Here is a 27,562-nt window from a genome sequence, read left to right as displayed (position 1 = left end):
TCAACTTAATCAACAAATGATTCTAGCAGCTGGACCGTTGGATGTTAATCCAAAAGCCGTGCTCCTTCTTCAACCTCTATTCTTGCTCCTGTCTCCTATGGGCGGCAGTGCTGCCGCGCACCCGAACCTGTCAAGTTTCCCACTCCTCTCCATCTGCGACTCCACTGAAGCGTCTTCCCCATCTCCGGGTCATTCCAGTTAGGGGCCTCGCCGTCATCGACTGGCCTTGGTGCGCTCGGCACGGTGTGGTCAACGTGGTCAACAAACGAGAGTCATCATAAGATGACTGTACGTGAGAGGTTGACAGTGGGGAGGCACCACGCCCATGGACCCATGCATGCAACTGCATCCTTTTTACCCTAAAAAATAATGTTTTCTACCCCTAACGGCTGGGACCCACTAATGACCCACAAGTATAGGGGATCTATCGTAGTCCTTTCGATAAGTAAGAGTGTCGAACCCAACGAGGACCAGAAGGAAATGATAATCGGTTTTCAGCAAGGTATTCTCTGCAAGTACTGAAATAAGTGGTAACAAATAGTTTTGTGATAGGACAATTTGTAACGAGCAACAAGTAACAAAAGTAAATAAAGTGCAGCAAGGTGGCCCAATCCTTTTTGTAGCAAAGGACAAGCCTGGACAAACTCTTATATAGAGAAACGCGCTCCCGAGGATACATGGGAATTATCGTCAAGCTAGTTTTCATCACGTTCATATGATTCACGTTCGGTACTTTGATAATTTGATATGTGGGTGGACCGGTGCTTGGGTGCTGTTCTTACTTGAACAAGCATCCCACTTATGATTAACCTCTATTGCAAGCATCCGCAACTACAACAAAAGTATTAAGGTAAACCTAACCATGGCATGAAACATATGGATCCAAATCAGCCCCTTACGAAGCAACACATAAACTAGGGTTTATGCTTCTGTCACTCTAGCAACCCATCATCTACTTATTACTTCCCAATGCCTTCCTCTAGGCCCAAATAATGGTGAAGAGTTATGTAGTCGACGTTCACATAACACCACTAGAGGATAGACAACATACATCTCATCAAAATATCGAACGAATACCAAATTCACATGACTACTAATAGCAAGACTTCTCCCATGTCCTCAGGAACAAACGTAACTACTCACAAAGCATATTCATGTTCATAATCAGAGGGGTATTAATATGCATATAGGATCTGAACATATGATCTTTCACCAAATAAACCAACTAGCATGAACTGCAAGGAGTAATCAAGACAACTAGCAACCTACTAGTACCAATCCCGGACTTGGAGACAAGAATTGGATACAAGAGATGAACTAGGGTTTTGAGAGGAGATGGTGCTGGTGAAGATGTTGATGGAGATTGCCCTCTCCCAATGAGAGGAGCGTTGGTGATGACGATGGCGATGATTTCCCCCTCCCGGAGGGAAGTGTCCCTGGCAGAACAGCTCTGCCGGAGCCCTAGATTGGTTCCGCCAAGGTTTCGCCTCGTGGCGGCGGAGTCTCGTCCCGAAAGGTTGCTTATGATCTTTTCCTCGACGAAAGACTTCATATAGCAGAAGATGGCCACCGGAGAGCCAACAGGGGGCCCACGAGGCAGGGGGGCACCCTGGGTGGTAGGGCGCGCCCCCCACCCTCGTGGCCAGGTGGGGCCCCCTCTGACGTACTTCTTCCACTCAATATTTTTTATTATTTCCAAAAATAACTTTCGTGGAGTTTCAGGACTTTTGGAGTTGTGCAGAATAGGTCTCTAATATTTGCTCCTTTTCCAGCCCATAATTCCAGCTGCCGGCATTCTCCCTCCTTATGCAAACCTTGTAAAATAAGAGAGAATAGGCATAAGTATTGTGACATAACGTGTAATAACAGCCCATAATGCAATAAATATCGATATAAAAGCATGACGCAAAATGGACGTATCAACTCCCCCAAGCTTAGACCTCGCTCGTCCTCAAGCGAAAGCCGATAACGATAAATATGTCCACATGTTTAGAGGTAGAGGTGTCGATAAAATAAAATACAGACATGAGGGCATCATGATTATTCTCATAACAGCAGCATAGATGGATATTGTCATATGATTTCTTATGCTCAAGTAATAATCTATTCACAATGAGAAAGTAGGAATGGGAAACTTTATTGAGAACCAACAAACTATAATCTCAGTCATTGAGGCAATTGCAATTTATCATAATATCAGAAAGAGTCTGTGTCAGAGCTTTCAAGCAAGTCCACATACTCAACTATCATTTAGTCTTTCATAATTGCTAACACTCAACCAATACTTGTGGTTATGGATTTTTAATCGGACACTGAGAAAGATAGGGGCTTATAGTTTCGCCTCCTAACCTTTTACCTCAAGGGTAATGTCAACAATAATAATTCATGCTAACTTACATCCAATTAGATATATCTACCAGGATCTTTCCAACACCCTGTGCTTGCCAAAGGATAAAATGTAAAAATGAATGTGAAGATCAGAAAGACTCTTGCATAAGGTAGAAGATAATAATAAAAGATAGGCCCTTCGCAGAGGGAAGTAGAGGTTGCCATGCGCTTTGAGGGTTGGATGCACAAAATCTTAATGCGAAAGAACGTCACTTTATATTGCCACTTGTGATATGAACCTTTATTATGCAGTCCGTCGCTTTTATTTCTTCCACATCACAAGATCGTATAAAGCTTATTTCCTCCACACCAATCAATCATACATATTTAGAGAGCAATTTTTATTGCTTGCACCGATGACAACTTACTTGAAGGATCTTACTCAATCCATAGGTAGATATGGTGGACTCTCATGACAAAACTGGTTTAAGGATTTTTGGAAGCACAAGTAGTATCTCTACTTGGTGCAAAGAATTTGGCTAGCATGAGGGGGAAAGGCAAACTCAACATGTTGGATGATCCATGACAATATACGTTATCTCAGATATAAGAAAACATAACCCATTATGTTGTCTTCCTTGTCCAACATCAACTCTTTAGCATGTCATATTTTAATGAGTGCTCCCAATCATAAAAGATGTCCAAGATAGTATATTTATATGTGAAACCCCTCTTTCTTTATTACTTCCTATTAATTGCAACGATGACCAAAGCTATGTTTGCCAACTCTCAACAATTTTTAACCATCATACTCTTTCTATGTGAAGTCATTACTCTCAATAAGATCAATATGATTTCTTTATTTCTTTTTATTCTTTTTCTCTTATTCACTCAAGATCATAGCAAAATAATCAAGTCCTTGACTCAACACTAATCTTTATTATATATAGCTCACAGACTCGATTACAAAGAGAGATAATAAAGCAAATCTCAAAACTATATCATACCAAAACTTTTATTCTACTAGATCAAGATACTACTAAAAAGATCAAACTAAGAAAAACGGTAAAGATAGGAGATATGGTTGTGATACGATACTGGGGCACCTCCCCCAAGCTTGGTAGTTGCCAAGAGGAGTGCCCATACCCATGTGATTATGTCTCCTTTTTCGGTGATGGTGTAATATTCTTTGCGATGAAGCTCCTCAGGATACGATTCTCCTCCTCGAGCTTATTGACTTGCTGCTTGAGGTCCATTATCTCCTTACGGAGCTTTCCTGTAACGGCTAAAGCTCCTTGCACCCAAGGGTGTTGCATAGCTGCGAGAGAACAAGTGACACTCCTCTTCATATTTTCATAAGAAAGAAATCTAACATTGGAAGGGATAACCGAGTTTGGAATAGCTGAGCTCTGTAGTTCGCCCACCGTGAATCCAGCTCGGAAGCGAGAAGTGACTACTTGATCCTCCTCCATGGCATCTATCCTCATCAAATCTGCCTCCATCTCTTCCTCCGTTGCTGGCCCAAAGTGGTCAGCATCGCTGTTTGTCCTTGATCTCGATGCCGGATGAGACGCCCGGCTCTCCCCGACTGACTCTTGAGAAGACATCTTGCTCTAATCTGCAGCAGCAACAACTCAAAACAATAATAGAAGACAATTGCATGGTACCGGAGTCAAAACCTTCAGGAGATTATATAATGAATTTTTACCGACCAAAATACGTATTGTGCAAGAAAACGGAGTCTGGAGAGCACACGAGGTGCCCACGAGGTAGGGGGCGCGCCCTCCACCCTCGTGGAGGCCTCGTGTCCTTCCCGGACTGCTTCTTATTTTTCTATTTTTCTAAATGTTCCAAAACGGAGAAATATTGCCATAAAAATTGTTTTGGGGTTGATTTACTTACCGTACCACATACCTATTCCTTTTCGGAGTCTGAAACGTTCCGGAAAGTGTCCCTTATCTATTCCTCCGGGGTTACGGTTTCAATAACGTTGGTTGCGACATTTATGGGATTACCTGAGATATAATGTTTGATTCTTTGACCGTTCACCACCTTCGAATTTGTGCCTTCGAAGTTGCTTATTTTTATGGCACCAGAATGATAGACCTCCTCGATAATGTAGGGGCCTTCCCATTTAGAGAGAAGTTTTCCTGCAAAAAACCTTAAACGACAGTTGTATAGCAATACATAGTCACCTACATTAAACTCACGCTTTTGTATCCTTTTGTCATGCCATCTTTTAACTTTTTCTTTAAACAACTTGACATTTTCATGGGCTTGGGTTCTCCATTCATCAAGTGAGGTAATATCAAATAACCTCTTCTCACCGGCAAGTTTGAAATCATAATTGAGCTCTTTAATATCCCAATAGGCCTTATGTTCAAGTTCGAGAGGTAAGTGACATGCTTTACCATAAACCATTTTATACGGAGACATACCCATAGGATTTTTATATACAGTTCTATAGGCCCATAATGCATCATCAGGTTTCTTGGACCAATTCTTTCTAGATCTATTGATAGTCTTTTGCAAAATTAATTTGAGATCTCTATTACTCAATTCTACTTGACCACTAGACTGCGGGTGATAAGGAGATGCAATTCTATGATTAACATCATACTTAGCAAGCATTTTTCGGAAAGCACCATGAATAAAATGTGAACCACCATCAGTCATTAAATATCTAGGGACTCCAAACCTCGGAAAAATAACTTCCTTAAGCATCTTAATAGAAGTGTTATGATCAGCACTACTAGTTGGAATAGCTTCTACCCACTTAGTAACTTAATCAACAGCAACTAAAATATGTGTATATCCATTAGAGGCAGGAAAAGGTCCCATATAATCAAAGCCCCAAACATCAAATGGTTCAATAACAAGTGAATAATTCATAGGCATTTCTTGACATCTACTAATATTACCAATTCTTTGACATTCATCACACGACAAGACAAACTTACGGGCATCCTTGAACAGAGTAGGCTAATAAAAACCGGATTGCAATACCTTATGTGCAGTTCTGTCTCCAGCGTGGTGTCCTCCATATGCCTCGGAGTGACACTTGCGTAGGATCTGTTCCTGTTCATGCTCAGGTACACAACGTCTACTAACACCATCGACTCCTTCTTTATAAAGATGTGGGTCATCCCGAAAGTAATGTCTCAAATCATAGAAAAACCTTTTCGTTTGCTAGTATGTGAAACTAGGTGGTATAAATTTAGCAACAATGTAATTAGCATAATCAGCATACCATGGAGTGCTACGAGAGGCATTTATGACATTTAATTGCTCATCAGGAAAGCTAGCATCAATAGGTAGTGGGTCATGAAGAACATTTTCTAACCTAGACAAGTTGTCTGCAACGGGGTTCTTGGCTCCCATTGTATCAACAATATGCAAATCAAATTCTTGTTGCAAGAGAACCCATCTAATAAGTCTAGGTTTAGCATCTTTCTTTTCCATAAGATATTTAATAGCAGCATGATCCGTGTGAATAGTTACTTTAGAATCAACAATATAAGGTCTGAACTTATCACAAGCAAATACGACTGCTAAAAATTCTTTTTCAGTAGTAGCATAATTTCTGTGAGCATTATCTAGAGTCTTACTAGCATAATGAATAACATTTAATTTCTTATCAACTCTTTGCCATAGAACAACACCTACAGCATAATCACTAGCATCACACATAATTTCAAAGGGTAAATTCCAATCGGGTGGCTGAACAATAGGTGCAGAGATCAATTCTTTCTTAAGTATTTCAAATGCTTCTACACAATCATCATCAAAGACAAATGGTATATCTTTTTGTAATAAATTAGTCAGAGGCCGAGAAATTTTTGAGAAGTACTTAATGAACCTCCTATAAAAACCGGCGTGACCAAGGAAACTTCTTATACCTTTGACGTCCTTGGGACATGGCATCTTTTCAATAGCATCAACCTTGGCTTTGTCAACCTCAATACCTCTTTTAGAAACTTTATGCCCCAAGACAATACCTTCATTAACCATAAAGTGGCACTTTTCCCAATTCAAGACAAGGTTAGTTTCTTCACATCTCTGCAAAACCCGATCAAGGTTGCTCAAGAAATCATCAAAAGAGGATCGATAGACGAAAAAGTCGTCCATGAAAACCTCACAAATCTTTTCACAAAACTCAGAGAATATAGCCATCATGCATCTTTGAAAGGTAGCAGGTGCATTACATAAACCAAAAGGCATACGTCTGTAAGCAAAAGTACCAAAAGGGCAAGTAAAACTAGTCTTTGATTGATCATTGGCTGACACAGGTATTTGAGAGAAACCGGAATAACCATCTAGAAATCAAAAATGTGTATGTTTGGATAATCTTTCTAGCATTTGATCGATAAAAGGTAAGGGGTAATGATCTTTCTTAGTAGCCTTATTTAATTTGCGGAAATCGAATACCATCCTATAACCTGTAATAATTCTTTGCGGAATCAATTCATCTTTATCATTAGGGACGACGGTAATACCTCCCTTCTTAGGGACACAATGGACAGGACTTACCCACTGACTATCAGCAACGGGATAAATTATACCTGCCTCAAGGAGCTTTACTATTTCCTTTCTTACCACTTCTTTCTCTTAAGATTCAGCCGTCATTGATGATCACGAACTGGTTTGGCACCTTCTTCCAAATTTATTTTATGTTGACATAGAGTGGGACTAATGCCCTTAAGATCATCAAGAGTATATCCAATAGTAGCACGGTGCTTCTTCAGAGTTTTCAATAATCTCTCTTCTTCATGCTCTGAAAGGTTAGCACTAATAATAACAGGATATATCTTTTTCTCATCAAGATAAGCATATTTAATAGTATCAGGCAACGGTTTAATCTCAAACACGGGATCACCCTTGGGTGGAGGAGGATCCCCTAGGATTTCAACAGGCAAATTGTGTTTCAGGATAGGTTCCTGTTTAAAGAATACTTCATCTATTTCCCTTCTTTCATTCATAAACATATCATTTTCATGGTCTAGCAAATATTGTTCTAAAGGATCACTAGGAGGTACGGCAATAGAAGCAAGACCAATAATTTCATCCTTACTAGGCAATTCTTCTTCACGGTGTTGTCTACTAAATTTAGAAAAGTTAAACTCATGAGAAGTATCACCCAAACCAATAGTAACAACATCCTTTTCGCAATCTATCCTGGCATTAACGGTGTTCAAGAAGGGTCTACCAAATATAATGGGACAAAAGCTATCTTGTGGGGAACCAAGAACAAGAAAATCAGCAGGATATTTAGTTTTCCCACACAAGACTTCAACATCTCTAACAATCCCCATTGGTGAAATAGTATCTCTATTGGCAAGTTTAATTGTGACATCAATATCTTCTATCTCAGCAGGTGCAATATCATGCAAATCACATAAGCACTAGCACTAGCACTAGCACCCATATCGCATAAGCCATGATACCAATGATCTCCTATTTTAACAGAAATAATAGGCATGCCTACCACAGGTCTATGTTTATCTTTAGCACAGGGTTTAGCAATTCTAGCAGTTTCACCGCAGAAATAAATAACATGCCCATCAATATTATCAGCCAAGAGATCTTTAACAATAGAAATATTACGTTCAACTTTAACTTGCTCAGGAGGTGTATAAGTTCTAATATTGCTTTTACGAACCACAATTGAAGCTTTAGCATGATCCTTTATCCTAACAGGGAAAGGTGGTTTCTCAACACAAAAGTAGGAATAACAGGATCATTATAAGTGATAGTCTTTTCTTCAACTTTAGTAGGTGCAGCTACTTTTACTTCTATGGGAGGATGATATTTAAACCACTTCTCCTTGGGGAGATCAACATAAGTAGCAAAGGATTCACAGAAAGAAGCTACTATCTCAGAGTCAAGTCCATATTTAGTGCTAAATTTACGGAAAACATCGGTATCCATAAAAGATTAAACATAATCAAACTTAGGTGTCATACCTGACTCCTTACGTTCGTCGAGATCCCAATCTTCAGAGTTGCGTTTAATTCTATCCAATAAATTCCATTTGAATTCAATAGTCTTCATCATAAAAGAGCCAGCACAAGAAGTATCGAGCATGGTGCGATTGTTATTAGAAAGCCGAGCATAAAAACTTTGAATAATTATTTCTCTTGAGAGCTCATGATTGGGGCATGAATATAACATTGATTTAATCCTGCCCCAAGCTTGAGCGATGCTTTCTCCTTCGCGAGGCCAAAAATTATATATATAATTGCGTTCATGATGAACAAGATGCATGGGATAAAACTTCTGATGAAATTCCAATTTCAATCGTTTGTAGTTCCATGAGCCCATATCATCACATAGCCTATACCATGTCGATGAATCTCCCTTCAAAGATAAAGGGAAGACCTTCTTCTTAATAACATCACCGGGTATACCTGTAAGCTTAAATAATCCACAAACTTCATCCACATAGATTAGGTGCTCATCAGGATGCTTTGTTCCATCTCCTGCAAAAGGATTAGCTAGCAGTTTTTCTAACATACCCGAAGGAACTTCAAAGGGAACATTTTCATTTTCAGTAGGTTCAGTAGGTTGAGGAGCAACTCTTTGCTCTACAGGTCGGGGTGAAGATACCCCAAACAAGCCCCTCAACTGATTACTTTCCATAGTAACAAGTGACAGTAAATTTCAGCACACTATATAAATTTTTCCTTACCAAATTCCACCTACCAAAGGCGCTTCACTCCCCGACAACGGTGCCAGAAAAGAGTCTTGATGACCCACAAGTATAGGGGATCTATCGTAGTCCTTTCGATAAGTAAGAGTGTCGAACCCAACGAGGAACAGAAGGAAATGATAAGCGGTTTTCAGCAAGGTATTCTCTACAAGTACAGAAATAAGTGGTAACACATAGTTTTGTGATATGATAATTTGTAACGAGCAACAAGTAACAAAAGTATATAAAGTGCAGCAAGGTGGCCCAATCCTTTTTGTAGCAAAGGAAAAGCCTGGACAAACTCTTATATAGAGAAAAGCGCTCCCGAGGACACATGGGAATTATCGTCAAGCTAGTTTTCATCACGTTCATATGATTCGCGTTCGGTACTTTGATAATTTGATATGTGGGTGGACCGGTGCTTGGGTGCTGTTCTTACTTGAACAAGAAACCCACTTATGATTAACCTCTATTGCAAGCATCCGCAACTACAACGAAAGTATTAAGGTAAACATAAGCATAGCATGAAACATATGGATCCAAATCAGCCCCTTACGAAGCAACGCATAAACTAGGGTTTAAGCTTCTGTCACTCTAGCAACCCATCATCTACTTATTGCTTCCCAATGCCTTCCTCTAGGCCCAAATAATGGTGAAGTGTTATGTAGTCGACGTTCACATAACACCACTAGAGGATAGACAACATACATCTCCTCAAAATATCGAACGAATACCAAATTCGCATGACTACTAATAGCAAGACTTCTCCCATGTCCTCAGGAACAAACGTAACTACTCACAAAGCATATTCATGTTCATAATCAGAGGGGTATTAATATGCATATAGGATCTGAACATATGATCTTTCACCAAATAAACCAACTAGCATCAACTACAAGGAGTAATCAACACTACTAACAACCTACTAGTACCAATCCCGGACTTGGAGACAAGAATTGGATACAAGAGATGAACTAGGGTTTTGAGAGGAGATGGTGCTGGTGAAGATGTTGATGGAGATTGCCCTCTCCCAATGAGAGGAGCGTTGGTGATGACGATGGCGATGATTTCCCCCTCCCGGAGGGAAGTGTCCCCGGCAGAACAGCTCTGCCGGAGCCCTAGATTGGTTCGCCAAGGTTCCGCCTCGTGGCGGCGGAGTCTCGTCCCGAAATGTTGCTTATGATTTTTTCCTGGACGAAGACTTCATATAGCAGAAGATGGCCACCGGAGAGCCAACAGGGGGCCCACGAGGCAGGGGCGCGCGCCCTGGGGGGTAGGGCGCGCCCCCACCCTCGTGGCCAGGTGGGGCCCCCTCTGACGTACTTCTTCCGCTCAATATTTTTTATTATTTCCAAAAATAACTTTTGTGGAGTTTCAGGACTTTTGGAGTTGTGCAGAATAGGTCTCTAATATTTGTTCCTTTTCCAGCCTAGAATTCCAGCTGCCGGCATTCTCCTTCCTTATGCAAACCTTGTAAAATAAGAGAGAATAGGCATAAGTATTGTGACATAACGTGTAATAACAGCCCATAATGCAATAAATATCGATATAAAAGCATGATGCAAAATGGACGTAGCACCCACCAGCTACATCTTCGCATGCAAGGAAGTGGTCCTTATTACGGGCAAAAAAATATCCCCCTGACAGCTGGGACCCAGCAGCTATATCTTCGTAGGCAAGGAAGTGCGTCCTTATCCTCCCTGACAGCTGGGACCCACCCAGTCGAAGCGCACGTACCGTTGTCTGTCTTGTCGGAACGTGTATGTAAATACTGGTCGATCGGTCGCTCTGCAATGATGAACCGTGGCTGAGTAAGTAGCGGCACATGTCATAGTAGAGCCCCCCACGTAGCAGTTCAGGCTGTCCCGTCTAAACCGTGTACACATACATATAGCCACATGCCAAAAAATACGACCATGTACGTACATATGGGAGGGGTCTCCAATGCCTACTCGCGCATACATACGGCCAGGGCTCGTGTACGGAGAAACTGCATCATCGTGTTCATCGGGAGGCAACGAAATGTGTCATGTTCATCGGGAGGGAATGGAATATGTCGTGTTCATCGGGAGCCAACCGGCTTGGACGGAACAACCGATCGAAACGAGGCCCGGTGTACCGCAGAACGGAGGAAATGGCCTTGTGTTCGACCGACCACGGTCGAAACGGGGTCTTGTTCATCGGGAGGGGTCTGACGTACCGCAAAATGGAGGAAACGGACTTCTCTAGGACCTCCTACGGTCGAAACGGGGTCCTGTTGATTGGGAGGGGTGTGGCGTACCGCAAAACGGAGGATATTGTTCATCTCCACCGTTGACTGCCTCCACGGGCTACTGTTCATCCACTGTCGACCTCCTCCGGCCTCCACCTGCGACTGTTCATCCACAGGCTCCTGTTCATCCAGCCTCCACGGCTCCTCCACCGGCTACTGTTCAACAAGCCCTCTCCATGGGGTCCCGTTCAACCACCCCTCCACGGGCTACTATTGATCCAGCCCTGCACCGGCTACTATTCAACCAGCCCTCCACGGGTCATGTTCATCGAGCCCTCCACGGGGTCCTGTTCATCCACCCCCAACCGGCTGGATCGGTGTCCTGTTCATCCAACCCCCCATCGGGAATTGTTCATCCAAACCCCCCAATAACGCTCACCACTCATCAAGGGAAGGAGGCAGCAGGGTTCGACCGGCTTCAGTTAGCAGCAATAGCGAAGGAATCGCTCGATCGGGTTCAGTTGACAGCCATCGATCGATCGCTCGGGTTCAGTAAAGCGTAGCCTGCAGTGCAATTGCTCAGGTTTAGTAGGCGAACGCCTCACTCGGGTTCAGTTAGAGCCCAATGCCTCGCACCCACGCGCGTACGTGCACGAGAGAAACGCGCATCGCTCGACCCTGACCAGCCACAGTAACAGGGAACTCCCCGATATTTTCCTCGCCCTCGCTTCTACCACGGTTTTTTCCGTCATGGACGGCCCAAAGAATGTCATGCAGCTGCGTCTCCGGCCCGCCCAGGACGAAAAGCCCATTTTCTGTCATGATTTTTTGTCATAGAAGTAGGAGCCCACCACATCTATGATGATACCGGGTTTTGTCACAATTATCGTCATAGAAGTGTCATAAGCATGACAGAAAGTTTTTTCGTTCAGCCCGAAATGTCACGGATATGTCTTTTTTTGTAGTGGGAGTACTTGGACAAGTTGGTTGTCATCTTTATTTTGGAGACATACATGTCTACCCAAAGACGGAAGAAGAATCGTTCAGCTGGTCAAGAAACATCTGAAGATCGCCATGTCAAGGAGGGAGAACTATACCAACTACCGTCGTCAAGAAATAAACTTCTGGATCGAAGACCAGGTGTATATGAAAGCCACTTCTCCCAAAGGAACCAAGCATTTCCATGTCAAAGGAAATCTCACACCAAGCTTTATCACCCCCCTCCAAGATCACTGCAAGACAAAGAGTAGACGGCTACCAGCTAGAATTACCACCTGAGTTACACACTATGCACAACGTATTCCACGTGTCACAACTCAGGAAAAATTTCCAACTTCCTAACTAGCCCGATCTCTAGAAGGACATCGAACACCGAGCCACTGAGCCCAATATGACCTACCGCGAGAGACCCATTAGCAACCGAGATCAAGAAGAACGACATACACGAAGCCACACCAAGTACTTCAAGGTTCAATGGAACACCACACGGAAGCAGAAGCAGTATGAGGACGTGAAGACTACCCCAAATCCAAGTTTCCGTACCCCTTTCTGCGCCTAGTTTGGGAATCTCGGGGACGAGATTCTTGTAAGGGCGGTAGGTCTGTCACATCATGATTTTCATGACACAACATTTAGGATTAATTAAGCATGAAAATTAGGTCCAACAAAGACTTTTGTGTTAATTTGGTCTGTGCTTTGATTTTGATTTTTGTTTGCTATTTGCAAGTACTCTAAAAATCACATAAATCCTCCAACTCCTATACTTCTTTCTCCAGATCTGAAACTTTGCCCAATGATCATGCCATGTGTATAGGACATCATAGTATTTTCTTTCAAAAATAATTTGGCCAAAAAGTATTTTCTAATTTATGTTTTCCAAAAACCCCTGAGTTAAGGCTTGAATTACATGTACTTAATTGTCACACCCTGATTTTCATGCCACTACACTTAAGCTAATAATCATGATAAAATTTGGTTTAACAAAAACTTTGAGTGTTTTGGACTTTGCTTGATTGGATTTTTGGCTCCTGTTTGCAAGTGCTCTAAAAATCAAATAAATTCTCCAACTATTATACTCCTTCTCCTCTATAGAAAACCTTGCCAAATAACCATGCCATGTGTGTAGGACAGAATAGTATTTTCTTACAAAAATATTTTGGCCAAAAAGTATTTTCTAAAATAGCTTTTCCAAAACCCCCTGAATTGAGACTTGAACTACAAGTACTTAATTAAGGGTGTGTAAAATCTTTCAAAAATTATATTTGACTCCTATTAGACTTAGGACTCCCAAAAACCACAAAAATACTATTTTAAAAGTTATTTTTCTATTTTATTTAAATGCTTTTTCTTTAGGCCAGAAATGGTCTTTAATAGGTTAAAATTATTTTAAAGTTTCAAAAATATTTGAGAAAATTTAGGAAAACTCAGTGGACATATATTGTACATATATATGAGTTTCAACACATGGTCATGTTAAAAATATTGGACAAAACCCTCCAAAACCATTTCTGCTCATTTCAAGTATTTGCAATGTGTCTACAAGAAATATTTTCAAATAAATCCTGGAAAATTCTAGCAAGTCACACATGCCTGATGTGATGATCTTGCCAAGTTTCATTCTCATGCAAATAGTTTTGGTACACAAAAGTGCCCCAAAACCATCTCTGACTAGATCCAAGTTTGAATGACTTTACATTGCCAACTTTTTCCATTTGACCCCAAATTTTGTGGACATGCTCACAACCCCAAGTTATGACACTACACCAAGTGGTGCATCAAAGGGAATACTTTTGCATGACTATATCTTGGAAAACCCATTTCTGTTGATTTCTAGGGTTTGCAAAAGTTGCACTGGCAACTTTGCCCAAATGATCTCAAATTTGGTGGACCACCCTATTTTTATGTGCCATTCCATCCTGTTAAGTCCCATGGCAAGTGGAATTCATTTTCCTGTCCAAACCAACAACAAACACATTCTCCCATTTTATCAAAACCACTCTTTTGACCCCTTCAACTTTTCTCCATGAGTTCAAATTTTTACCAGAGCTCCCCCTAGTCACCTTCCACCTCTAGTAACAATGGCAAGTCCACAGATCAATTATTGGAGGGGTAAACCCCCATTTTCTCTCTATGGACAGCCCATTTCTCTCTCTCACTCTCTCAACCCCACTCCTCTCCTACTGGATCCCCAGGGCATCCAATGCCCCTCCCCTCTTCGTTAGTGCCCCTAGAGCTACCAGACATTAGCGGCCACACCTACAAGGCATATAAAATGACATGGCATGCCAAATGCACGCTCTCGAGAGCGATATAGTGCGGCCAGGCACTGTAGCCGCCCCCTGCCAACCACCTCCGGCCACCTCGGGCCTCCCCAGCGTGCCCGACGAGGCGCCTCGACATCCGCAGCATGCCAAGATGTCAAACCCCTCCAAGCTCTCTCTCCTCTCCCTGCTGCGAGCTCGCCCGAGCACGGCCTGGACCACGCCCATGGCGCACCGGTGCACCCTCTATATAGAGCCACCCCCCGTGCTCTCTCTCATCTCTTCTGACCTCTCTCTCTCTCCCTTGCACCTCCTAGAAATGCCCCCACTCCCCCTCGTGCCCTCCTTCCCACTCCATGGTCGCCATGTTCGCTGTCGGCCCCCACCTGGCTCCGGTGAAACAGAGCATCTCCCCCTCTCCTTCGACCTCCAGGAGGACCGCCTGACGGAGGAGGATCTCCCCCGATCCTCACTGCCTCTTCCCGTGTCCTGTGGTGCCGGCGCCACCACCACCCGATGGTGCCGTCTGCCACGGCCGGTGCCGGGTGCGCCCCGGCCGTCCCCCGTCGTCCCTGATGGCACCCCCTGACGCGCCGCTCTCCGGCGACCCCTCCGGTGGACGCATCTTGGCCGGAGGTGGCCCGTGCCACCGGGAGCAGGCGCCAGCGCTGCTCGGCCGCGCCCCCTGTCATTCCTCTGCCTCAAGCAAGAGGTAGGGGACGACAGCCCCGCCAGCTGGCAGGGGCCCCGCGTGTCAGCGGCAGCGCCAGCCGAGCTGGCCCACCCATCGGGTTAAGTGGAGACGGCTTCGACCCTGATCCGTTTGCCCCGTTGGTTGGCGCATTCCCGCTAGGCGCCTTCGACGTCACCTCTTCCGCCCGTGCGGCCGTGCAGCTGCGCTAGCCCACTGCCATCTCTCGCCTAGTGCGCATAGTAAGGGTAAAACCTTTTTCTCTTTCTTTTTCAGTGAACTTCAAAAATTCATAGACAATTAAAATTAACTCCAAATTTTATGATTCAAATTTCTAATAGTCCCTAGAATCATGCCCTATCACATCGTGCTATTTGCACACTTTTCTAGAAATATTTCTTTCACAAATAATTATCAAATCCTATTTTTCCATTTCTGTCAGAAACTTTAGAAATTTCCCGAGAGCTCAAATTTAATCCAAATGCCATGATTCAAATTCCTAGATACTTATAAGTTAAAATCTTAGTTTTTGAACATTTTTTCCAAATACTTTCTACGCCTCAAGAAATATTGGTTCATTTCTGCATATATTGCCAACTTTGCAAATTCATAGGAAAATCATTTGAACTCCAAATCCAGTGAAACCAAATCCCAGATTCTTATAAAAACATCCTTTGTTAAATGGGTGCCTTTGCTAATTTTCCAAAATAATATTTCTATACACTTCTTGCAAATCTACAAATCCCTTGATCCCCTCATATTGAAATGTTCAGAGATATCCATTGATCAAATCCCAATGGAACCACTTTGATCATTCCTCATAAGACCAAGGCTATGCTAGAAAATTCCAACTCACATTTTAGAGCACTTTTGTTTTTGCCTTGCCGTGTTGCTTATTGTGATTGTTTTCGACGTTAGTTGACGAAGTAGACGGAGTACTTGGAGAAGGACCAGAAGACTTGAAGACTCTAATGAACTAGGCAAGCAGCCCTTTGACCATGATACCACTCTTGTACATTTCCATATGCACGATGATGATATTGATGATGAGCTTGCTATGCATGTTGCATCGATGCATCCCTGTTGATATTTGCATGATTCGTAGCTCTATTAAGTGTTTAGAGATACGGCGGTGAAACCATAAGTTGTTGATGCATGGACTTGCATAAATCCCGTGATTATTGCCTTGAGAGAAATCTCTCAAAAGCCAAGTGGGTGCCACTAATGCCCCTGGGAGATGATGATGAACTAGGTCACTACTGGGTGGATAGGTAGTGTACTGAGGCTTGATGAAAGTGTTGTTTACAGAGATGGATAAGATTTAAGATTTGTTGACTGTCCCAACCAAGCATGCGCAACCACTCTACCCTTATATGGGAAAGGGCATTATTGATTACCTAGGCCGATAATAGAATGGTGCCAGCATTACTAGTGATGGGGGTGACACGAGGTCACTCTCGGGACGGGGTCGTGCTTGGATAGGCGGCCATGACTATTTTCACAGGGCACCGGACACACCGTTGGTACCCCGTGCCAGTGGTATGTGATGAATATGGGAGCGAGGCTCCACAATTTTAAGATGTGAAATGTTGGGCAAGGGGGTTACTACCAATCGAGTGGACTCTATGTTAGTGTCGTCTAGGGAAAGATAGTAATCGGGTTTTTACCCCGGGTACTTGAGGTACAGCGGGTCATGGATGACACGAAAGCTTCCCGGATCTTGTGGGTAAAGTGTGGAACCTCTGCAGAGTGTCGAACTATTCGAATAGCCGTGTCCACGATAAAGGACAGTTGGGTCGTGCTGCTTAGACTATGTCCATATGTTTCTGACAAACAACACGGTTTGGAAATATTGTTGATGTGATTCGTGAGGAAGTCACGATGAGCGTGACATGAGTTGTTCATAACTCTTCCTCGATGTTGATGTCTGTAACTTCCTTACTTGTTGCAGACGCATTCATGTCCTTGATAAATGTTGATCATACTTGCATTAGAAAAACTAGCTTTCCGCAAAATTGCTAATCTAGCAGTAGAGCCTTGGAAATTTATTCTTATCACTCTTGGGTTGCTTGCGAGTACATTCAAACGTACTCACTGGCTTGTCCCTGGCTATTTACTTGGCCAGGCTTGGAAGAACAGGTAATTGATGAAGAGTTATTTGAAGACGAACATGCGAACTAGGACGCTTCCCCAGTCAGAATGCCTGTAGGGTTAAGGCAGATGACATGGGTTCTACTTATCTACGAAGATTTCCGCTGCTTAAATTTATTTGGTATTCAGCCCTCGAGGCTTTATCTATGTAAGGCATGCTATGTAAGGCATGACCATAATGCTCATAATTTATGTAACACAGTATGTATGGATGTAAGACTCTTGTTATTCAGCTTCTTTCTGTTCAGTGAGCATTGATCTCTGGGATCACTGTACACGTGCATTCGGTGATCTCGACTTATGAGTCGGGGTCCCCATATTAATTTGGGATGTAAAAAATCTTTAAAAAATCATATCTGACTCCTTTTAGATATAGGACTACCAGAAACCACAAAATTATTATTTTAAAAGTTGTTTTACTATTTTATTTAAATGCTTTTTCCTAAGGCCAGAAATGGTCTTTAATATGTTAAAATTATTTTAATGTGTCAACAATATTTTAGAAATTTAGAGAAACTCAATGGACATATATTTCCCATATATTTGAGTTTCAACACATGGTCATGTTAAAAATATTGGACAAAACCTTCCCAAGCCATTTCTGCATAATTCAAGTATTTGAAATATTTTTGTAAGAAATATTGTCGAATAAATCCAAGAAAATTCTAGCAAGTCACATATTCCTAATGTGATGATCTTGGAAAGTTTTGTACCAATCAAAATAGTTTTGGTTCACAAGAGTGCCCCAAAACCATCCCTGTCCAGATCCAAATTTGAGCAACTCTACATTGCCAACTGTATTCTTTTGATTCCAACTTTTGTGTACATGCTCAAATCCTCAGATGACGACCCTATACCAAGTGGTGCATCAAGGAGAAAAGATTTTGCTTGACTAAATCTTGGTAAGATCATTTCTGTTGATTTCTAGGGTTTGCCAAAGTTACATTGTCAACTTTCTTAAAATGAGTTTAAACTTGGTGGTACACCTTATTTCTATCTACCATTTGATCCTATTAAATCGCATGGCAAAGGGAATCGATTTACATGCCCAAATCACCATCAAACACCTCCTGCCATTTTACCAAGACCACACTTTTGGCCCCTTCCACTATTCTCCATGAGCTCAAATTTTGACCACATCTTAACATGGTCATCTTCTACCTCTAGTAAGTCCCTCCCAACCAGAGCTCCATGACTGAGAGGTAAAACCCTTTCTTTGTCTCCCTATTCACTCATGGCAGCACCACTTCCTCTCTCTCAAATTATTTTCTAGCAAGCTTGGCTAGCCCCTATAATGTCTAGAGCATCCAAGGAAGATCCAGGGCACAAGTGAACATGCCCCTGCCCTTTTAAAATATCCATGCCGGCCATATGCACGCTCTGGAGCGCGCTACAGTGCACCAGAGCACTGTAGCCGCCACTGCTCGATGCTCCCCGACCACCTCGAGCCTCCCCTTTGCGCCAGTCGAGGCACTCGACTTCCACGACACGCAATGTTGTTGGTCCCCTTATCCCTTGCTCTCTTTCTCCCTCTGCAGAGCTCGCCGAGCGCGCCCTAGACCCTTCATAGGGTGCACCAGCGCCCCCTCTATTTAGAGGCCCTCTCAAGCTCTGCTATGGCATCCTCTCGCTCTCTCTCGCTCCCAGAAAGCTCTCGAACAAGCCATCTCTCCCCCTCGCGCCCTCCTCCCCTTCCATGGCCGCCATGGTCGCCGTCGGCCTCCACCCGGCTCCGGCAAACCAGAGCCCCTCCTCCTCTCCTTTGACCACCAGGAGAAGCGCCGCTGACTAGCGGAGCCCTCCCACTCCTTCGTCCCCTACCCTGGTGCCCCAGGGCATCGCGCTGATCTTCTCCCAAAGCCGCCCGCCAACGTCAAGGTCCCCGGCGTTCCGGTTCCCCCCAGCCTGCGTGAGGCCCTTGGATGGACATGGCTTGGCCTCCTAAGTCCGTCGATGCACTGGACGCCACCGGGGATGGCCGAAGTCGCTAGGGATGCGTGCCACGTCGGCCAGCGGGCCCCGCCAGTCAACCACTCGGTGCAGGGCCTGATCCACCGACAAGTGGGCCTATCCCGTTTAAGTGGACACGGGTCGAACTCGGGGACGTCTTCCGTGCAGGAAGGCGTATTCTCCTAATACGCCTCCGACGTCACCCGAGCCCCGCGCACAGCTGAGCTACTGGGCCAGCCCAACAGCTATCCTACGCCCCATGCGCCTAATAAGGTTGATGCCTTTTTCTCTTTTCTTTTTCCATATAAATTTGCAAAATCTCTAGAGAATTCAAAAGAAGTCCAAATTTGATGATTCAAATTTCTAGTAGTTCATAAATTCATGCTCTATCACATGGTGCAATTTGCACATTTTTCCAAAGAATTGTTCTTCACAATTATTTATCAAATCCCATTTTCTATTTCTGTGATAAACTTTAGAAAATCACAGAGAGCTCATATTTGGTCCAAATGCCATGATTCAACTTCCTAGATACCTATAAGTTCATAATTTAGCTTTTGAACATTTTTTCCAATACTTTCTGTGCCACATCAAATATTGGACCATTTCTCCATGTGTGGCCAACCTTGCAAATTCATAGGAAATTCCTTTGAACTCCAAATCCAGTGAAAGCAACTCGTAGGTGCTTCTAAAATCATTCCTTGTTAAATGGGTGCCTTTGCTCATTTTTCAAAAATATATTTATGTACACTTCCATTAATCCCATGATTCCATCATATTGAAATGTTCAAAAAATCTACTGATCCAATCCCAATGAAGTCAGTCTGGTCATTTTTCATATGACCTAGGGTATCCTAGAAAAGTCCAACTCACATTTTTAGAGCACTTTTGTTTTTGCCTTGTTGCGTTACTTATTGTGATTGTTTCCGACGTTAGTTGACGAAATATAACGGATACTCGGAGATGGACCGGAAGGATTGAAGACCTTGTAGAGCCAGGCAAGCAACACTTTGACCATGCCTATGAAACCCTTTTTATGCATGTCATATAGCACTTTATTATTGTTGCATCTGAATCATGATGAGATGGTAACCACTTTGGTGGGATGCCTCTATTACTTCCTTGTTGATACTTGCATTGTGCATGACCCTACCTTCCTTTGAGGGTTATGCAGCTGGTAGTAGATAGGATGCTAAAGTAGTTGCTACGCAAATGCGACAGTTATTCATGGTGTTGGAGACAAAAATATTTTCAAAGACTTTTCAAAAACCCCGTCGGGTGCCACTAATGCCCGAGGGAGATGTTGAGCTAAGTAACCACTTGATGACGAAGTGGTGTACCGAGGCAAGTGAGTGTGTTGTTTTTGAAAACAGGTTGATTTAAGTTGCGACCGTTGAGGGAGTCCTGGACTAAGGGGTCCTCGGGCATCCGGCCTGTTATCCATGGACCGGACTGGTGGGCTGTGAAGACATGAAGGCCGAAGAATCTACCCGTGTCCGGATTAGACTCTCCTTGGCGAGCAACTATGAAGATTCCTTCCTATGTAACCGACTCTATGTAACCCTAGATCCCCCCGTTGTCTATATAAACCGGAGTGTGTAGTCCGGAAATGATATACTCATAACCATAGTCATACAGGCTAGACTTCTAGGGTTTAGCCATTACGATCTCATGGTAGATCAACTATTGTAACACTCATATTCATCAAGATCAATCAAGCAGAAAGTAGGGTATTACCTCCATAGAAAGGGCCCAAACCTGGGTAAACATCGTGTCCCCTGTCTCCTGTAACCATCGACCTTAGATGCATAGTTCGGGACCCCCTACCCGAGATCCGCTAGTTTTGACACCGACATTGGTGCTGTCATTGAGAGCTCCACTGTGACGTCGACGAAAGGTTCGATGGCTCGCCTTGTCCTTAAAGACAACATCACCTCCGGGGGAGTCCTGGCCCCAGGCCAAACCCTCCGGCTGGGCGACTTTACCATGATCGCCCGTTCGGGCGTTGAGCCGACGATGACCTCTTGGGCCATCGAAAACCCCCTTCGCATGAACTCCGAACACTACAAACAGATGGATCCAGCAGAGTTTTCGTCCTTAAAAGAGCTCCTAGATCGTATCGCCGCTTTGGGAATCACCACAGATTACGATCGGATCGGGCCTAAAACCGATCAAGGAGAAATCAAAACTCCACCGGTCACCCACCAGATAGCGGTAGTCGAGGAGCAGGATGGCAAGTCTTCTTCTATATCGAACACGGACTATGTTCGGATCGCCGATCAGGAAGAACCGGATACTCACTAGCGAAAGGATGCGACCAGACCTCCGAACATAGAATCGGACGGCAATCCTAAACAATCAGAAGATACTCCGGAGCCCGGACTGTTGAGTCTGGAAGGTCTTCAGACTCCGGATAATCGGCCAGGTTGGGGTTCGGATTTAATTCCACCCACCCACCCGGACATAGTCGCTCTCATGAGCATAAAACAGCAGTCTCAGGAAATGGTCCACCACTTCTGGGCCAGATTCCTCCTTGTAAAAAACAAGGTAAAAGATTGCCGCGACAAGCACGCAATATCAGTGTTCTGCAACAACTGCACGGATGAAGGAATCCTCAACGCCATCAATCGTCGCCGCATACTGAAGTTCGCTGACTTAGAAACTATCGTACAGAAGTACAGCGCGATGGAAAGCGCCTGGAAAACTCAGGCAGCTTGCGGGGAACCGTCGCTCCCAACTCAAGTCCTCCTACAGGCGAAGAAGGCGCACCCCCGTGGCACGCCCAGTCCAACAGTCAAGAAACATAAACCCATTACACGGCACGGCACCGTTCTGGAGGGATGGCTCGACGGCCCATGCAAAATACACACGACATAAGATACCGTGGCAACCAACAGCCTTAGAGCATGTTGGATACTCCGGCAGGTAGCCAAGAGCGGTGAGGAAATCCTTATCAAGGACACCCCAGAGTAGTACCCTCCAGAAAACGACAACACAAGAGTATTGACAATCTTCGAAACATTCGCTTCCAACAACAAGCGCAAAAGGGCACTTCGCGACCTCGCCGAAGTCTGCCAAATCGCTGCAATAAACCATTGGAACGACGCGGCTATAACATTTAATGCCGGCGACGAACCGAGGTACAGGACACTCCGAGTGCCAGCCGCATTAGTCCTCAGTCCCATCGTGGATGGGTTTCGACTTACTAAGGTCCTCATGGACAGCGGCAGCGGATTAAACCTCATTTATGAGGACACACTCCACAAAATGGAAATAGACAGGAGCCGCATTAAGCAAAGTAGCACAACCTTCTGAGGAATCATTCCCAGTCAGGAGGCACGGTGCGCGGGCAAAATCACACTTGACATAGTATTCGGCATGCCGGAGAACTATCAGTCTGAAGAAATCACTTTCCAAGTGGCCCCTTTCAGCAGCGGATACCACACCCTGTTGGGGTGGGATGCTTTTACACGCTTCCAAGCTATACCTCATTACGGGTATATGAAGCTCAAAATGCCCGGACCAAACGGTATAATCACTCTCGTAAGTGATCCAGACATAGCACTCCGCGCTGAAACAAAACCGCATCCCTGGTGCTTGAGGCGCTATCCGAAGCCCTCGCAGCCGAAGAATTAACCGCACTGCGCTCCATGGTGGACAGGGACAATGTGATCCTCGACAAATGCCCCAAATCCACCTCCTTCAAACCAGCAGAAGAAATAGTCAAATTCCAGGTCCACCCAACGGACCCCAAGAAGACAGCATCTATCGGAGAACAACTGAACCCAACAGTTGACGCCGCACTACGAGAATTCTTGCGTGAAAACTGGGACATATTTGCCTGGCACCTTCAGATATGCCAGGGATCCCACGCAAGCTTGCCGAGCATAGTCTCAATATACTTAAGGGATTTAAACCGGTCAAGTAAACACTGCGGCGCTTTTCCGAACCCAAGCGACAAGCCATGGGGGACGAGCTGGCCAAGCATATCGAGGCTGGATTCATTAGAAAAATCAAACATCTGAACTGGCTGGCAAACCTGGTGATGGTACCAAAGAAGGACAAATCCTGGCGCCTGTGTGTCGATTTCAAAGACCTCAACAAGGCCTGCCCTAAGGATCCCTTCCCCCTCCCCCGCATTGATCAAATCATTGACGCCACCGCAGCACACGAGTCACCGTGTTTCCGCGATGCATATTCCGGATACCATCAAATCAAAATGAAGGAGTCAGATCAAGCTGCAACAGCATTTATTACCCCATATGGGCCATTCTGCTTCAACACCATGCCCTTCGGGCTCAAGAACACTGGCGCCACATACCAACGCATGATTCAAACATGTCTGGAGAAGCAGATCGGCGAGACAGTAGAAGCCTGGGTCGATGACCTCGTCATCAAAACTAGGCACGTCGAAACACTAATAGATGACTTACGTCTTACATTCGACAACCTCCGTGCATATGACATTAAGCTCAACCCGGAAAAATGTGTCTTCGGCGTCCCTGCTAGAAAACTGCTGGGCTTCATTGTTTCCAATAGAGGAATAGCAGCAAATCCAGCTAAAATCCGAGCTCTGTCACAGTTGGCTACGCCAACAGACCTCAAACAAGTCCAAAAACTAGCTGGTTGTGTGGCAGCATTAAGTCGCTTTATCTCCAGATTAGGAGAAAAGGCACTACCACTCTATCGCCTCTTACGACGCACTGATAACTTCGAACGGACAGACGTGGCGACTGCGGGACTGGAGGAAATATAGGCCCTCCTAGCAAGCAACCCAATCCTGGCCGCACCAAACGCTGGCAAACCCATGTTGCTATACATATCGGCAACACACCAGGTGGTGAGCGCCGTGCTCGTCGTCGACCGAGAACAGGACAGACACAAATTCCCACTTCAAAAACCAATATACTACGTATCTACTGTCCTCACACCATGCAAATCCCGGTACCCCCATTACCAAAAGAGAGCATACGCGGTCTTCATGGCATCTCGAAATCTACGACACTACTTCCAGGAGTGTTCAATCACGGTGGCTTCTGAAGTCCCACTCAATGACATAATAAACAACCGCGATGCCATGGGACGGATCGCCAAATGGGCCATAGAGCTACTCCCATTTGACATAACATACAAGCCACATCGAGCCATCAAATCCCAAGTGCTGGCTGACTTCGTCGCCGAATGGACAGAGGCCGAACTCCCCAAAAGAGTACGGCGCATATTCCAATTGGGTTATGTATTTTGACGGCTCTTCATATAGCAAAAGATGGGCACCGGGGGCCTGCCAGGCTGGCGGCAAGGCAGGGGGTAGGGTGCACCCCCCACCCTTGTGGTTGACTAGTGAGTCCCCAGGTGCTTTCTTCTTCCAATATTTTATATATATTCGAAAACAATTCTCTCTGAAGTTTCAGGACTTTTGGAGTTGTGCAGAATAGGTCTCTAATATTTGCTCCTTTTCCAATCCAGAATTCCAGCTGCCGACATTCTCCCTCTTCATATAAACCTTGTAAAATAAGAGAGAAAAGGCATAAGTATTGTGATATAATGTGTAATAATAGCCCATAATGCAATAAATATCAATATAAAAGCATGATGCAAAATGGACGTATCAACTCCCCAAGCTTAGACCTCGCTTGTCCTCAAGCGAAAGCCGAAATCAAAAAATATGTCCACATGTTTAGAGAAATACCGACATGAGGGCATCATGATCATCTTGAAAACAGTAACATATATTGTCATATGATCTCTTATGCCAAAGTAACAATTCGTTCACAAGGTAAAGTATAGATAAAAAAAACTTCATTGAAAACTAACAAACTATGATCTCAGTAATTGAAACAATTGCAATTTATCATAACATCAGAAAGATTCAATGTAAGAGCTTTTCAGCAAGTCCACATACTCAACTATCATTTAAACTTTCACAATTGCTAACACTCACGCGATACTAATGAGTTCAAAGTTTCAGTCGGACACAGAGAAAGATAGGGGGCTTATAGTTTCGCCTCCCAACCTTTTACCTCAAAGGTAATGTCAACAATAATACTTTATGATAACCTACATCCTAGTGGATATATATATATATATATATATATATATATATATATGGATCTTTCTCCAACACATAGTACTTGCTAAAAATAAAAAGTGTAAAAAGGAAAGGTGAACACTACTGGAATCAGGATCTTTGCTGTCAGCCAGCTCTTTGCCGTCAGCTAGCTGATGGCAAAGTGGGTCTTTGCCATCAGCTTGACGAAAACCGATGGCAAAGAATGAGCTGACGACAAAGAACATGTGTTCCATCAGCCTACTCTTTGCCGTCCGCTAGCTGACGGCTTAGAAGCTTTGCCGTCAGCTAGCCGATGGCAAAGAGGGTGGGTGGCCCACTAACGAGAAGAACTTAACGGCCAATTTCTTTGTCATCAGCTAGTCGACGGCAAAGAAAGTGCCCCACCTAATGGCCGTTACCCCCGGCCCAACCCCACTACCTCGGCTCTTTGCGTCTGCTAGCAGACGACAAAGAGATTTGACCTATCAAAAAAGGTCAACGTCCACGCCCGTGCCATCCTCTTTCTCTTTCGTCTGTCTCTCTCCCCTCCCCGTGCCCGAGCCGCCCCCACCGCCGCCGCCGACAACCCCCACCGCCGCCGCCGTCGCCGACCCCCACTGCACACCCCCACCGCCCCACGCTCAGGCCCCATCGCCCGGCGCTCAGGTCGCCCGCCGTCGCTCTGCCCCCGCCACCCGGCGCCTGTCCATCGAGCCGCCCCTGCTGCTCGCCGCCGCCCGTCGCCGCTTCGCCCCCTGGTGAGGTTCTGCCCTTTTTTTTTCTTGTTGTTTTAGTTGATTTAGTTGCTTTAGGTTATATAGTTGATTTAGGTTAGTTGATTTAGGTTACTTGCTTTAGGTTAGTTGATTTAGTTGCTATAGGTTAATTAGTTGATTCAATTAGTTTCTTTAGGTTATTACATTTAGTTGCTTTTGGTTAGTTGCTTTAGGTTAGTTGATTTAAGTTAGTTGATTTAGTTGCTTTAGGTTAATTAGTAGATTTAGTTGCTTTAGGTTAGTTGATTTTCGGTTAGTTTATTTAGTTCCTTTAGGTTAGTAGATTTAGTTGCTTTAATTAGGTTAGTACATTGTATATTGTAGGTTAGCTTTTTTAGGTTAGTAGATTGCAGGTTAGATTTTAGGTTAGTTTTTTATATTAAGAAGAAAAGGAGAAAAAGTACAAGTGAAGAGGAAAAAGTAAAATAAGGAAAATGAAGAAGAAAAAGAAGAGAAGAGGAAGAAGGAAAAGAAGGAAGAAGAAGAGAAAGAAAGATCGAGTGGGAAAGGATTTATTTTAGGTTAATTTAGTTTAGTTTAGGTAGCTAGGTTAGTTTGTAGGTTAGTTAGGTTAGGTTATTTATCTTTAGACTAGGTTAGTTAGTTTCTAGGTTAGTTAGGTTAGGTTAGTTATCTTTAGAATAAGTAGAAGGTGTTAGTTAGGTTAGTTTAATTTTCTAGGTTAGTTAGGTTAGTTATCTTTAGACTAGGTTAGTTTCTAGGTTAGTTTATATATTAGTTAGGTTAAGTAATTTGAGGGTTTTGGTGATGTCATTTTGTTCTCAAAGAGATGATACTTGGCAAGATAACCAAATATGGCATTGTCATACATGCTAGAATTTTCTTGGAATTTATAGAGAATATTTCCTATGTAAATATTCCAAAAGCTTGAAATATCAGAAAAGGGGTTTTGGTGTTGTTTTCAGCCACCAAATTTTTTATTATGTTTATGTTGTACTAATTTCGTTTACTCTTTGTCATTGCAGGTGTTGACAGATGGTGGGTGCAGGTCGAGGGCGCTCCGAGCCTCCTTCTTCCTCGGCGTGTGCTGGGAGGGGTGGCTATATTCCACCCCAGCAGCTTCATAGAGCGCTCGTAGACAGCATGGAGACACCGGCGGGCCCTTCTTCTTCGGCCGAGAGAGGTCGGGGGAAGACAAAGAGGGGATCTAGAGGTGGACGTGGCACCGGGAGAGGTATGAAGGCTGTTGTGCCTTCCTCGCCGCCACCCGAAGCTGATTCTCCAAAGCACCGGAGTGCTCCGTCTCAGGTGGAGCCATTAGACTTGGACCCGTCTCGGGCTCCGGTCCACGAGCCTCGGGTGAAGATCACCATGACTCTTGTATAAGGGTAGAAGATAAAAGTAAAAGATAGGCCCTTCGCATAGGGAAGCAGAGGTTTTCATGCACTTTTATGGTTGGATGCACAAAATCTTAATCAAAAGAACGTCACTTTATA

The 27,562-nt window shown here is 44.1% G+C and overlaps 1 protein-coding gene across 1 annotated transcript in view; it reads left to right on the top strand.

The window, feature by feature from the left end:
* LOC141040922 (uncharacterized) overlaps nucleotides 1–27,193 on the top strand; it is a 144,125-nt gene extending 116,932 nt beyond the window's left edge. The window contains exon 6 of the mRNA XM_073507036.1: nucleotides 27,092–27,193. Coding sequence (XP_073363137.1) covers nucleotides 27,092–27,193 — 102 coding nt within the window. The remainder of the gene's footprint in view (nucleotides 1–27,091) is intronic.
* Nucleotides 27,194–27,562: the final 369 nt, after the last annotated feature.

The sequence above is a fragment of the Aegilops tauschii genome, chromosome 2, assembly GCF_002575655.3.
Source record: "Aegilops tauschii subsp. strangulata cultivar AL8/78 chromosome 2, Aet v6.0, whole genome shotgun sequence".
Lineage (NCBI taxonomy): Eukaryota > Viridiplantae > Streptophyta > Magnoliopsida > Poales > Poaceae > Aegilops > Aegilops tauschii.
Note: the sequence above shows the minus strand (reverse complement) of the source record. Positions and strands in the feature narration are given on the sequence as shown.